Source organism: Borostomias antarcticus (assembly GCF_949987555.1).
Source record: "Borostomias antarcticus genome assembly, chromosome: 5".
Lineage (NCBI taxonomy): Eukaryota > Metazoa > Chordata > Actinopteri > Stomiiformes > Stomiidae > Borostomias > Borostomias antarcticus.
In genome coordinates, this window is record NC_140238.1 from 23,896,713 (window position 1) to 23,910,722 (window position 14,010).

Here is a 14,010-nt window from a genome sequence, read left to right on the forward strand (position 1 = left end):
TACAGACACTCATCTTATGGATGAGCAGACATGGTCAAGAGACCAGAGAGATAGAGAGATAGAGAGAAGGAAAGAAAGAGAGAAAGAGCGAAACAAAGAAATGAGAGGAGAGGTAAGGAGGGGAGAGGAGGAGAGAGGAGAACAGAGGACAGGTGAGGAGAGGAGAGGGGAGGAGAGGGGAGGAGAAGGGAGGAGAGGAAAGGAAAGGGGAGGAGCAGGCAGAGGGTTGTTTGTTTCCACCTACAATAGAGAGAATGAGAGAGCCCAGCACGTCCCGAAGAGAGACCCCGGAGATGGGAGGGATCCGAGAGAGAGACTCCGCCCCCTGGAACCCAGGCAACCCACAACTCACTAACAAGACAGCTAGCCAGACACACCACACCCAACAACAACAACAACAACAACAGCTCACTCAAAGTCCCTCCCCAGTTCTTTTTCCTTCACTCAGTAATAGTGTACCACCTCCTGGTCAGTGCTAGCTGAGGTCGGTGGTGGTATTCTTAGAAGGGTTGCAAAATTCTGTCTACGTTTCTTATCTGAAAAGTACAAACAGTAATCGTTTCTGAATATTCAAGGTATTCTGCCAACTCCATTTCCAGTCCATTAACTTTAAAGGTATAATCTGGAATTTGGGACATTGGGCCTCATTTTCGACTTACCCATAACGTTGACTGATGGAGATCATTTCCAGCTGACTCCATGCTGTCCGTCGTTCAGGTGTTCACGACATGCTAATGATAGCGCAATGCAGTTGAACTGGCTAGCATTCAAAGAAAACTCACTTAAACACCCTAAACAAATAAAGGTCGCCAGATAAACTAAACTCCTCATCAAAGTCAGACATATCTCTTTCGAACCATTGCAACTTGTTTTTGTGTTGATAGTAAGAGAATAGTCCACTCTTCTGCTCCTTGTTGTGAAGACAATAGTGCCGTCTAGTTATGTATCGCTTCAACTCCCTATTTACAGAGACAACCATATACTGTAGGTCTGAACAAATGAATGGGTTCAACGATAGTTGGACTTTAAAAATGATGGTATAAAAACTCAAACAAGCCCCCGACAGACTGTCCACATATTTGATTTGGGTGCACTGGGGAGTGTTTAAGTGAGTTTTCTTTAAATGCTAGCCGTTACTGCAACGTCTACTGCATTGTGCTAGTATTAGCATGTCTTCAACGCCCGAACGAGAGACAGCATGGAATCAGCTGGAAATTATCTCCATCAGTCAACAACATTATGGGTAAGTCGAAAATGAGGCCCAATGTCCAAAATCGCCAAATGTCCCTTTAGTAGAAGTAGAAGGAAAAGGGTGTTCTCAGCTTGACCAGGAAGGAGAACGTGGGAGCTGAGTTTGAGGACCCCCGCACCACCACACTGCTACTAATACCGTCCCCACACACTCCCTGCTGGCTCACTGCATGTGGCACAACACGGGTGCTGCCCCATTCCACTGATCTCTGTACATAACACGGGAGCGCCTCAGTCTAATTCAGTTCTGGTGGTCGTTCCAGGTCATAGAGATCTGTGAAAGAGAGCAGCGTCTCCCCTGAATGCCAGTGAACGAGTCCCGGGTTTGTCGCAGCTTCGGTGCTCGTTACCATGGTCAGAGCCTCGAGGAGAGAGATCTCAGAGTCAAGCACATCCTAAAACAGAGATGGCCTTCATCTGTACATGTAGCACACTTACAAGAGGGTTTCAATCTTCATCTGTACATGTAGCACACTTACAAGGGGGTTTCAATCTTCATCTGTACATGTAGCACACTTACAAGAGGGTTTCAATCTTCATCTGTACATGTAGCACACTTACAAGAGGGTTTCAATCTTCATCTGTACATGTAGCACACTTACAAGGGGGTTTCAATCTTCATCTGTACATGTAGCACACTTACAAGAGGGTTTCTATTTGCATCTGTACATGTAGCACACTTACAAGAGGGTGATGGTGATTATTATTATTATTATTATTATCTATTTTGTACACAACTGTGTTGTACAGTACTTCAATGATTCTATTCTCCCGGGAGAAATAAAGTTAATTTGATCGTATTATTTATTAAATCAATAAGCTGCTGCTCAATATAAAGACTGAATGGGGTCATCTACAGTGTGCTACTCTACTGTACGTGAGAAGCTGTGACACGTCTATGAACCATGTGTTTATAATGCTCTCAGAAAGCCTGGTAGAAAAACTCAAATTGCTGCTTTAAGTATTTAAAAGTACATGTATAACGTAGTGTTTTGTAAATGCCTATAAATACAATATGTATAAGGCATCATAGACCGTAGGTTCATAGAAAGAGTCACCATAGAGTTTGTGAACCTGAGAGGAAAAGTGTTGAACTTTTTCTAGATGGAGACAAGATGACCTACCGATGTCTTGATGGAGGCAAGAGTCTTCAATCTCTCCAAAAGATGTTGGCTCTACAGACAGAGAGAGAGGAGAGGGGGAGAGCACAATGAGAGAAAAGGTAGTTTGTTCACATGTTAAAAAAAGAAGGAAAATAAAGAATAAAAATAAAGATATCACATTTCTAGTCCACACAGGGGAGAGGAGAGAGAGGAGAGGACAAAGTGAGTCAACATGTTTAGATATGCCAGTTAAAGTCTTAAGTCAAACACAACATGTCGTGATGTCAGTTATTTTGGTGGGTCTGTTGTGCCATAGTGTCAGCCTAGATCACTTGTTATTATTAGAGTTTCAGAAATCCAAGGATTTTTGGAGTGTTGAGGGAGTGTTGAAAGAGTGTTCAATAAGTGTTGAGGGAGTGTTGAGGGAGTGTTCAATAAGTGTTGAGGGAGTGTTGAGGGAGTATAAGGAGTGTTGAGGGAGTGTTCAGGTCAAGCGTGTCAGAGGATGCAGCTCACGAGCGCGGTGGCGTGCCGGATCCTCTCCACTATCCCATTATGCCCCAGGTACTGCAGAGAGAGCCAGAGGGGCAGGGCTCGCAGACGCTCCACCGGCTGACTGGAGGTCAACCCTGCCGCTAGGGACTGACAGAGACGGAGACAGAGAGAGAGAGAGTCAGACAGACAGAGAGAAAGAGAGAGAGAGAGAAAGAGTCAGACAGACAGAGACAGAGAGAGAGAGAGTCAGACAGACAGAGAGAAAGAGAGAGAGAAAGAGAGAGAGAAAGAGTCAGACAGACAGAGAGTCAGACAGAGAGAGAGACACAGAGAGAGACAAAGAGAGAGAGTAAGACAGAGACAGAGGGAGAGGCAGACAGAGGAAGAGGTGCCACAGGTAGAGACTAATAAAGAATAAGGGGAATACGTTAGAAATACGTTAGAGAGAGAGAGAGAGAGAGGTGAGGAGAGATTAGAGAAAGATGAGGAGAGAGGTGAGGAGAGATTAGAGAGAGGTGAGGAGAGATTAGAGAGAGGTGAGGAGAGATTAGAGAGAGGTGAGGAGAGATTAGAGAGAGGTGAGTAGAGAGGTGAGGAGAGATTAGAGAGAGGTGAGGAGAGATTAGAGAGAGGTGAGTAGAGAGGTGAGGAGAGATTAGAGAGAGGTGAGGAGAGATTAGAGAGAGGTGAGTAGAGAGGTGAGGAGAGATTAGAGAGAGGTGAGGAGAGATTAGAGAGAGAGGCAAGGAGAGATTAAAGAAAGAGAGTTGAGGAGAGAATAGAGAGAGAGAGGTGAGGAGAGCATAGAGGCAGAGGGGTGATGAGAGATTAAAGAGAGAGAGAGAGAGAGAGAGAGGGGGGTGATGAGAGATTAAAGAGAGAGGGATGAGAAGACATTAGAGAGAGAGGTGTGGAGAGATTAGAGAGAGAGAGGGGTGAGGAGAGATTAGAGAGAGAGAGGTGAGGAGAGATTAGAGAGAGAGGTGAGGAGAGATTAGAGAGAGGGGTGAGGAGAGATTAGAGAGAGAGAGGTGAGGAGAGATTAGAGAGAGAGGGGTGAGGAGAGATGAGAGAGGTGAGGAGAGATTAGAGAGAGGGGTGAGGAGAGATTAGAGAGAGAGAGGTGAGGAGAGATTAGAGAGAGAGGGGTGAGGAGAGATGAGAGAGGTGAGGAGAGATTAGAGAGAGGGGTGAGGAGAGATTAGAGAGAGAGAGGTGAGGAGAGATTAGAGAGAGAGGGGTGAGGAGAGATTAGAGAGAGGTGAGGAGAGATCAGAGAGAGGGGTGAGGAGAGATTAAAGAGAGAGAGGTGAGGAGAGATTAGAGAGAGAGGGGTGAGGAGACATCAGAGAGAGAGGGGTGAGGAGAGATTAGAGAGAGAGGGGTGAGGAGAGATGAGAGAGGTGAGGAGAGATTAGAGAGAGAGGGGTGAGGAGACATCAGAGAGAGAGGGGTGAGGAGAGATTAGAGAGAGAGGGGTGAGGAGAGATTAAAGAGAGAGAGGTGAGGAGAGATTAGAGAGAGGGGTGAGGAGAGATTAAAGAGAGAGAGGTGAGGAGAGATTAGAGAGAGAGGGGTGAGGAGACATCAGAGAGAGAGGGGTGAGTCCGGAGAAGGAACACAGAGAGAGACAGCTAAGTGAAGCGGAGGGCTGACCATGGCTGGGTCCTCGTGTCTGTAGAGGGTGACAGCGGGCACAGCAGGCAGTCCCAGCCACGGGCCCAGAGTCAGGGTCATACTGTCACTCCTGGTGGCTGCCTGTAGGGGGCGCAGCACACAACACGGTCCACACAGTTGGAGTACATCACAATGTGTGCTTTACAGACCTATACTGCGATTAGGACGGGAAAGGCAAAGTGAAAGATAGTAAATGATCATGGTAAAGATGGTGCTGTCCAGCGAGCGCCCTGTTCAGACGCACCATCACAGCTGAGGAGACGTGACCCAGAGGCAGGGTGGCCAAGTTGACCCTAAAAAAAAAAAAAGAACATCAAAGTTATGAGGGTTTAATTTATATTTGATTTTAAAGTGAATAAAGGCTTCTAGCCCGTGGACAGATTGTGTTTGTGTGGACGACCCACCCTTCGACATGCAACCACATGCCGTGCTGCTCACACAGCTCCTTCAGGCGACCCATCTTGTCTGTGTGGCCCGCACCAGGGGTGCCTGGGAAAAAAACCGTTCACACATATTTGATTTACTCTACGAAATGTATTATTAAGTCCCAAATCAACTACCATTCAACTCGATATCGCTTCTAACCACCCAACAGTTAGTGAGTGTAATGTGATTCTAGTTTAGTGTGTAATGTGATTCTTGTTTAGTGTGTAATGTGACTCTAGTTTACTGTGATTCTAGTATAATGTTATTCTAGTTTAATGCGATTCTAGTGTATTGTGATTCTAGTTAAGTATGATTCTAGTTTAGTGTGATTCTAGTGTAGTGTGATTCTAGTGTAGTGTGATTCTAGTGTAATGTGATTCTAGTGTAATGTGATTCTAGTTTAGTGTGATTCTAGTGTAATGTGATTCTATCTAGTGTAATGTGACTCTAGTTTAGTGTGTAATGTGACTCTAGTTTAGTGTGATTCTAGTTTTGTGTGACTAGTTTAGTGTGATTCTAGTGTAGTTATTCTAGTTTAGTGCAATTCTAGCGTAATGTGATTATAGTTTAGTGTGATTCTAGTGTACTGTTATTCTAGTGTAATGTGATTCTAGTGTAATGTGATTCTAGTTTAGTGTGATTCTAGTGTAATGTGATTCTATCTAGAGTAATGTGATTCTAGTGTAATGTGATTCTAGTTTAGTGTGATTCTAGTGTAATGTGATTCTATCAAGAGTCATGTGATTCTAGTGTAATGTGATTCTAGTTTAGTGTGATTCTAGTGTAATGTGATTCTATCTAGAGTCATGTGATTCTAGTGTAATGTGATTCTAGTTTAGTGTGATTCTAGTGTAATGTGATTCTATCTAGAGTAGTGATTGTAGTGTGATCCCCGCTAACCTGCGTTGGCGATCAGTAGCAGTGGCATCTTCCCTGTCTCCACGTCCTCTCTGACCAGCTTGTCCAGCAAGGCCACATCCTGCAGAGCAGACAAGCACGGATGAACCTCAACAGACAAAGTGCTTTACTATGGCCTCTCATTCACCCGTTCACACACACATTCACACACCAATGGCAGCAGCTGCCATGCAAGGTGCCAGCCTGCTCATTGGGAGCAATTTGGGCTTCAGTGTCTTACCCAAGGACACTTCAACATGTGGACGACCCACTCTACCTTCTAAGCCACAGCTACCCCAGGATGGAGGGATGAATGGATGCATGTTTGTATGGACAGACAGATGGATGAACGAGTGACTGACAGTAATCGGTCAACGTTATGGAGAGAGTACGGACAGACAGAGTTGATTCTCCTACCATCTGGTGTTGAGATCCAAACATGGTGTTACAGGGGACGGTGCAGAGGCTGGACAGAGGCAGGCCCAGCTAGGGAGGGGAGACAGAAAAACAACAGCTCACATGTACAGTATACTGTACAATATTAAGTCTGACACACAAATAATATACAACAACAACAATAACAACAAGTGTACGTGTGTCCGTTCACAACAGTGAGTGAGATGAGTCAATAAGAGAGTTGTGAGTCAATGATTGACTGTGTAGGATTTGAGATGTGGCTCAGTTTATGTCTCTATATGAATAATTGTGTCGGCATGAATAACTGTGTCTATCTATGAATAACTGTGTGTCTATATATGAATAACGGTGTCTATATATGAATAACTGTGTCTATATATGAATAACTGTATGTCTATATATGAATAATAACTGTGTCTACAATAACTGTGTCTATATATGAATAACTGTGTGTGTCTATATATGAATAACTGTGTGTCTACATATGAATAATAAGTGTGTCTACATATGAATAACTGTGTCTATATATGAATAACTGTGTCTATATGAATAATAAGTGTGTGTGTGTCTCTACAGTGCATACCTGACTGCAGAGGTGCTGTCCCAGGCCGGGCCTGCAGGAGGCGCTCTGGTAGATGACGGGCTGTCTGGGAGTGAGGACAGAGTAGCCTTCGGAGGCATAGTCTTCATAGCGGTCGTTAATGACCAGACGACACACCTTCAGAAGCCCTTCCCGGTCGTCCTCGTGGAAGTACGCAGAGCCATTCTCAAACCTGATCCCACGAGACGTGAGGTAGAGCTCATGAGCAGTCATGTTTAGGTGTGTATGTATGTATGTATGTATGTATGTATGTATGTATGTATGTATGTTGATAGTTAATCCTTAGAATTTTTCATGAGACAAGGGTTCCAATGAAGCATATGTATAGCACACCCAAAATGCATGCAACACACATTACACTCAATAACACATGTGTACACACACACACACACACACACACACACACACACACAAACAAACAAACAAACAAACAAACAAACAAACAATCTCTCACGAACACACCTGAACAGTCTGCAGAGCCAGAGTGTTGTGTCAGACAGGATGCGCGTGGTGAGCTTGCGGAGTCTGTCTCTATTCAGCACAGACATGTAGGCGGCCAGACTGTGCCCCAGCAGCGCCATGTGACCCTGTTCCCCCACGTTCCGCATCCTGCTGGGGAAGGAGACAAACGCGGGAAGTCAGGTCACAACCAAGACCCAGCCATTTCACTAACCAGGGATAAGTTCAGCCCATGGATGTATTAATAGAACTGGATACAGCCACTCCATTCACTGACCGCTATCAACAATGAAGCCCTATTGAACCGCGCCATCTTGGCAAATTTGTAGTCATCTGACCATTTCCGGTGACTTTTGTACTTGCGCAGTTGTGCTTTTCTGGCCTTCCGGTGACCTTTGTACTTGCGCAGTTGTGCTTTTCTGTCCTACGCGCGTCCACGTCCACCGTTGGCGTTGACCGCTTCTAGCTATTGAATGGCCGACTGGTGTAAGATGGATAGCCTAACGTTAGAGAGATAAATGTAGTCTATGGTTATGTTAATAAAGCTAACAATGATGTTGTATCATTGAACATGCATGCAGCACTGCCGATCTGAACGATTGATTCATTATTACCATGGATCGGTATTGGGATTGATCAAGGGCGAATGTGAAAAAGCAGCCACGAACTCAGCGGGTTATCCGAGATGCGGTAGCAGCGGCCAAAGCTCCTGCTGGCGGGGAGTGAAGCTTTTCAACTCGCTTGTCACTGGCTCCCTGGAGGAATTTAGCCTGGCTGCAATAACGTTATCGCGAACGGAATGAATACCATCTACTAGCAAACAAAACATGTTCAGTTATATTTAACCTGTTAAAACTAAGATGCCTGGATGAAAAAATAATTTCTCCAATGGATATATTTTACAAAAACAGGTTAATATGCAAGCCGGTTTTCATTGCTAAATCAAAGCGGGGAGAGCCGGGAACGTGCGTGGACGCGCGTCGGACAGAAAAGCACAACTGCGTAAGTACAAAAGTCACCGGAAATAGCAAAATGACTACAAATCTAGCCAAGATGGCGCGGTTCAACAGGCCTTCACTTTAGATTTCGAATCCTGGGGGCTTGGTTCAGCCCCACCAAAACGGTTTGTTGAAACGGTGTGTGTTACGCAGGCGTTGCACCTATGGCAGCTGAGACGATACGGCGGGGTTTATATATCAGTCTGCTGATTGGGTAACACCTCTGACACACTCACCAAACGAGAGAAGACCTTCCTCAAAGCCTGTCGCACACGAGGAAACATGTCGTTCAACCCATCACAACGTTTTCAGATTGAACTCACCCCTGATGTTTATGAAAGGTGCCGTTGATACCCAAGTCATGTCACCCATAAAATGTAACAGATGCATGAAGAGCACACACACCACGTGTCAATGTTAATATTAATACCTCTAAGCTGTTAAGCACATTTCTAGAACCCGAATGCCCTGTACAAAAAAGGATCAAAGAAAGACATAGCTACTGTCTTCAGAAGTTTCCAACATCAAACAAGGAAGAATGCTTCTATCACTCCCAAATCAAACCCTAAATGAGGAAGACTGTTTCTACCAGCCCCAAATCAAACCCTTAACAAGGAAGACTGCTTCTACCAGTCCCAAATCAAACCCTACACGAGGAAGACTGCTTCTACCAGTTCCAAATCAAACCTTTACCGAGGAAGACTGCTTCTACCAGTTCTCCACAGGGTTTTAGGGTGTCAGGTCAGCAGTGATGCGTACGTATGTGTTCAACCTACCGATGGTTTGGCGTGTCCTCGTCATCCTCGTCTTCGTGCATGAGGTTCTGGACCAGCTGGAGCACGCTGGCAACATCCAGGCCGCTGGCAGGGGCGGAGCCAAGACACAGATATTAGGGAGCGAGATCACATTGGCTTGGCATAGGACAGACGTGGCTGTTTCACAACGCAAGACAACGTGCATTCAAGATTTCCTCATTTTCTAAACACTTTGGGGCTGATCTAGTAGTACGAGGTGCACTGAGGATTGCGTCGCTCAAATGAGCAAGATACGTGCTTTATCCACCTTTAGGAATATGGGCGTTTCTACGCAAGTGTGCAAATTAGTGGGAGGAGAAAACGCAAATAGATTAAAGTCGCACTGAAACGGACGTTTGAGATCATCTAACTTCCGTAGTTTGACGTATTTCCAACGCAAACAAGCTATGAGGGTTGGACATATGATTAGAGGAATTTGATTGGAACATTGACAAGTGGACGGGTTTTAAGAACTTTAGACAGATTCGATAGTAGGATAGCGTTGATTGACGGGTGGATGTCGTGAGATTATTGGCCTAAAATCTAAGGTACCTGTCGTCATTGTCGCTATCCATCCTGGCCTCGCTTCACTGGCTTCCTGTCAGTTTTAGAGTTAATTTCAAGCTTCTTTTATTTGTTTTCAAAACATTGAAAGGGCTGGCCCCTCCCTACTTAGACGAACTCCTGCATCACCATTCCCCAGCCAGAGTGTTAAGGTCAGCTGCTGGATGTGCCTATAACCAGTCTTAAAACGAGAGGGGACCGAGCCTTTACAGCTGCTGGCCCTCGGCTCTGGAATAGCCTGCCCATCCATATTAGATCGGCCCAGACCCTAGTGGTTTTAAATCACTCCTCAAAACACACTTTTTCTCCCTGGCCTTTGATTAGTTCAGCACGACATCCCATCACTTTGGCTCGACTGCAGTCGTTTTTAAATGTGCTATATAAATACATTTTAATTTAAATTTTTGAATTTGAAAGTAGTAATAATAGTAGTTACTTTATTGATGCCGGGGGGAAATTTAACTGTTACAAAATTAAAAAACAACAAAGTCAACAAAAGGTTATATTTGCTCGTATGTGGTATTTATTTTGTTCACAAGTTCGTGATCGTACAGCCAGGCTACAGAGCTCCAGAAACCGTAGCCATAGCAGAGGACTCTGGGCCGGCCACAATGTGATGCAGCTCGGCTTGGCATAGGGGTTCCTGGAGCTCTGTAGCCTGGCTGTACGATCGCGAAGTTGTGAACAGAATAAATACCACATACGAGCAAATATAACCTGCTCCGCTATAATGAAACTGTTAAAACTAAGATGCCTAGATGAAGAAATAATTTTTCGAAACGATGTATTTGACAGAATCGTGATTTGATGGCAGGTACTTAACAATGCTAATGCACTGCTTCCTGGCGTTGGCCATGACAGCTGTCCTGAAAATTTCACTGAACAGTGACGTGATTTCCAGAACAGCATGCTCTAAACTATGCTACGTTTTTCGCTGTTTTTTTTTGGCCAATATAGCAGGCGAGAATAGCAGGCGAGAGGTAGCAGGCACAGTTTTGAAGTAGCATGCTACTTCTCGCCTGCTATATAGCAGGTAGCAGGCATTTCGGACACGGCCCCTGTGTCTCTAGCCCACTCAAAGGCTGAGTTGTGGGGTCTGTGGCATGGTGGCGAGACTCCGCCCCCTCGCGTCATATTGGGTCGGCGGCAGTGGAGCCCTCTCCGGGCTACCCACCTGCCCCCACCGGGGAAGACCGTGTTTCTCTAGCCCTCTCAGGGGCTGATATGTGGGGTCCGTGGCATGGACAGTGGCGTGGTGACAACTCTCCGCCCCCTCGCGTCATATTGGGTCTATACTATAATAAACTAAATAGCCTAACTCAAATACTCATTGAATTGCTGAAACTGAACAAGGAACACAGTCTATCTAAGCCTGTTGCTGCCCTCCCGTGGCCGAAAACGGTAAATGCAGTCTATCTGCCTCTTGTGGTAGCAACATAGAACTGCAGGTTCTGGGACCACTGTGTCTTGTGGTAGCAACATAGAACTGCAGGTCAACAACAGGACGGAGGAAGCCAGGGAGGGAGGGAGGGAGTGACAACCGGACATTTGCTATCATTGGTGCGCTGGCTTACAGCCACGCACAAAAATACAGAAATCCAAATCCACAAGAGTACACAGACTGTCTGTCTGTCTGACTTACTCTCCCTGCAGGGGTCCAGGAATGCTGATCCTGCTGAGCCAGCGCCTCTGTGAGCCTGGTTCTGATGTTCTGGAGGGAGAGAGGAGAGGAGGGAGGAACACCACAAGAGTCAGTCCACCAGCCACTGAAGGCCCAATCACAGACCGTCAATGTTACAGAGACGAAAGCACAACGCAACGATACCTCCGACTGTCTTCCAGAATCTTCATGGCGTCGTTGAGATTCTTGCCCATTTCAGCGAGTGTGGGGTCGACCATCATCTAGGGGGAAGGTCAGAGGTCAGGGTACGTTCATACACTACAGAGGTCAGGACTGATACAGTACAGAGGTCAGGGTTCATACACTACAGAAGTCAGGGCTGATACAGTACAGAGGGTAGGGTTCATACAGTACAGAGGTCAGGGTTCATGCACTACAGAGGTCACGCTTCATACAGTGCAGAGGTCAGGGTTCGGCAGCCAGCCTGGAGAAGAGGACTCCTGTAGGAGCCGACAGCACCATGAAAACATGCCTTTTAAAAAAGCCAATTGCTCCTTCTCTCCAATACAGATGGTACATTTGTACACACACGCATGCACGCGCATGCACGCAGACGCACGCGCATGCACGCACGGCCCAATAAGATAGAATCTAGGAGGAAATAAAAGAATAAAACCTAGAGTTAGAGGTTAGTCTTATTGTTTTAGTCAAATATTGACTCTGGGAGTAAGAAGGCTTGCCACACAAGCAACAGGCCGTCACGCCTGTGAAAACAGACACATCCGCCTCTAGGCCAAGTATGCTAGCATCCACAGACTGGGATGTGATGGGAGTTGCACCATGTAGCTGATTGATCAAGCCGCAAACTGGTTACATTCAATAGCTTTGAATCTGGGAAGCCTGACTGACACACTGGAGGACAAATAAGACCTCCACACATAACTGGAACTGCCTGTTTGGGACAATGGACAATGGGAAACTGGATTCTGAGCTGAAGGGCAATTCTAGAGGAGGGCTTTCAGGTGTGGCCCTGAAAATACAAAGACATCCCCACTCTCGTCTCCCTTCTCGTCAATCCCTTCTAGTTTGGAAATCCCCCCCACCTAGGGTGACTGTCTGACTGATATTTTAGCCTAGACAACATGTTATACTGATGGGCATTTCAATGTAGCCTAATAAATGCATGCCCTTCATTAGGTGATATCAATTAACGAAATTAGACAGGATCTTGGATGTTCTTTGCCGTGCATAGCACCTGGCCCAGGGAAGTAGTCAGGGCTATATACCGGGGATATGGACCAGGTCTACCGTGTGGCAGTAAACATGTACGCTCAACATCCTCCAGGTCTCAGTTCTGACTCCACTCAGCGTCTGTAGGCTAGTAGCTGCCATAGCTGTCTCTCTGTAGGCTAGTACTAGCTGTCTCTCTGTCGGCTAGTACTAGCTGTCTCTCTGTCGGCTAGTACTAGCTGTCTCTCTGTCGGCTAGTACTAGCTGTCTCTCTGTAGGCTAGTACTAGCTGTCTCTCTGTAGGCTAGTACTAGCTGTCTCTCTGTAGGCTAGTACTAGCTGTCTCTCTGTAGGCTAGTACTAGCTGTCTCTCTGTCGGCTAGTACTAGCTGTCTCTCTGTAGGCTAGTACTAGCTGTCTCTCTGTAGGCTAGTACTAGCTGTCTCTCTGTCGGTTAGTACTAGCTGTCTCTCTGTAGGCTAGTAGCTGCCATAGTTGTCTCGCAGCATCCTTTCAGTGCTATCAATGTTATAGCTTTATGGCTACGTGATAAGTCACCCCCGCTTGTGTACTACTGAAAAGTGGAACTGGCATTCTCAGATTCTTAGTAGGCCTATGCCTTTCCAGCAAAATAAAATAAAATACACATACAGTTCTGCCTGTCGTCCTAGCAATGACAACCACGCCTGTCAGCTAAAACCACAACAGTACTAGCTAAGCTAAATAGAGCTAGCCTAGCATTGCGTATAACCTGTAGTGCCCTCAGATGACAGCTCGTTCTGCTTACCTTGTGATGCTCTTTGACTGCGTGCAATGACAGGTCTGGAGGAAGGGATACGCCACCTATTCCCTTTCAACGGCCCCAGAGAAAGATAGGGATAGAGATTTTGACGATTCTGGTAGTTGTTTTTTATTCTAGGTAGATATCAGTTTCCTTGGCAGGACTTGTCAGTTTTACTTCCTGGACCTGCGCTCCGTGTTCCACGCTGGCAGCACTGACGTACGGCACGCTGTGCGTCGCTATTGGCCGAGCTAACGTACGGCACGCTGTGCGTCGCTATTGGCCGAGCTGACGGGTCGGGAGCGCACGGCAATATCAGTGGCTTCAGGATGCAGATTTCTCGAGAGGGATTTCTCACACACTCCCAACAAAATAGCCTTACTAGGCTATATCAGTCAGGAACAGGTAAACATCGCCTGGTTGGTTTTTAAGTGGTTAAGAGAGCATTTTAAAGATGTATGTAACATTGGCATACGATTTTAAACATGTAAATATCGCTATCTTTGTGCACTGCTTTTTACCTCCGACCAGCGACAGCGTAGGGCGAGAGGTAATGTTTTCGGTGGCGTGTGTGTGTGCGTTTTTTTGTCCACCTGTGAGCAGGATTACGAAAAAACTACTTGACCGAGTTTCACGAAACTCGTCGAAGGGTGTTGCATGGGCAAACTTAGAAACCATGGAATTTAGTAGCGGATC

General features: G+C 46.0%; 1 protein-coding gene across 1 annotated transcript in view; it reads right to left on the bottom strand.

Moving 5' to 3' along the window:
- pdxdc1 (pyridoxal-dependent decarboxylase domain containing 1) overlaps window positions 1-13,483 on the bottom strand; it is a 25,507-nt gene extending 12,024 nt beyond the window's left edge. Inside the window, exons 1-13 of the mRNA XM_084438547.1 lie at window positions 13,321-13,483; window positions 11,508-11,584; window positions 11,325-11,393; window positions 9,101-9,184; window positions 7,330-7,479; window positions 6,850-7,039; window positions 6,267-6,335; window positions 5,853-5,931; window positions 4,931-5,015; window positions 4,771-4,819; window positions 4,506-4,607; window positions 2,871-2,996; window positions 2,376-2,426 (exon numbers count right to left, since the gene is read on the bottom strand). Of these exons, the coding sequence (XP_084294673.1) occupies window positions 2,376-2,426; window positions 2,871-2,996; window positions 4,506-4,607; window positions 4,771-4,819; window positions 4,931-5,015; window positions 5,853-5,931; window positions 6,267-6,335; window positions 6,850-7,039; window positions 7,330-7,479; window positions 9,101-9,184; window positions 11,325-11,393; window positions 11,508-11,584 (1,131 nt within the window). The 5' untranslated portion in view covers window positions 13,321-13,483. The remainder of the gene's footprint in view (window positions 1-2,375; window positions 2,427-2,870; window positions 2,997-4,505; window positions 4,608-4,770; window positions 4,820-4,930; window positions 5,016-5,852; window positions 5,932-6,266; window positions 6,336-6,849; window positions 7,040-7,329; window positions 7,480-9,100; window positions 9,185-11,324; window positions 11,394-11,507; window positions 11,585-13,320) is intronic.
- Between the last annotated feature and the right edge of the window lie 527 nt (window positions 13,484-14,010).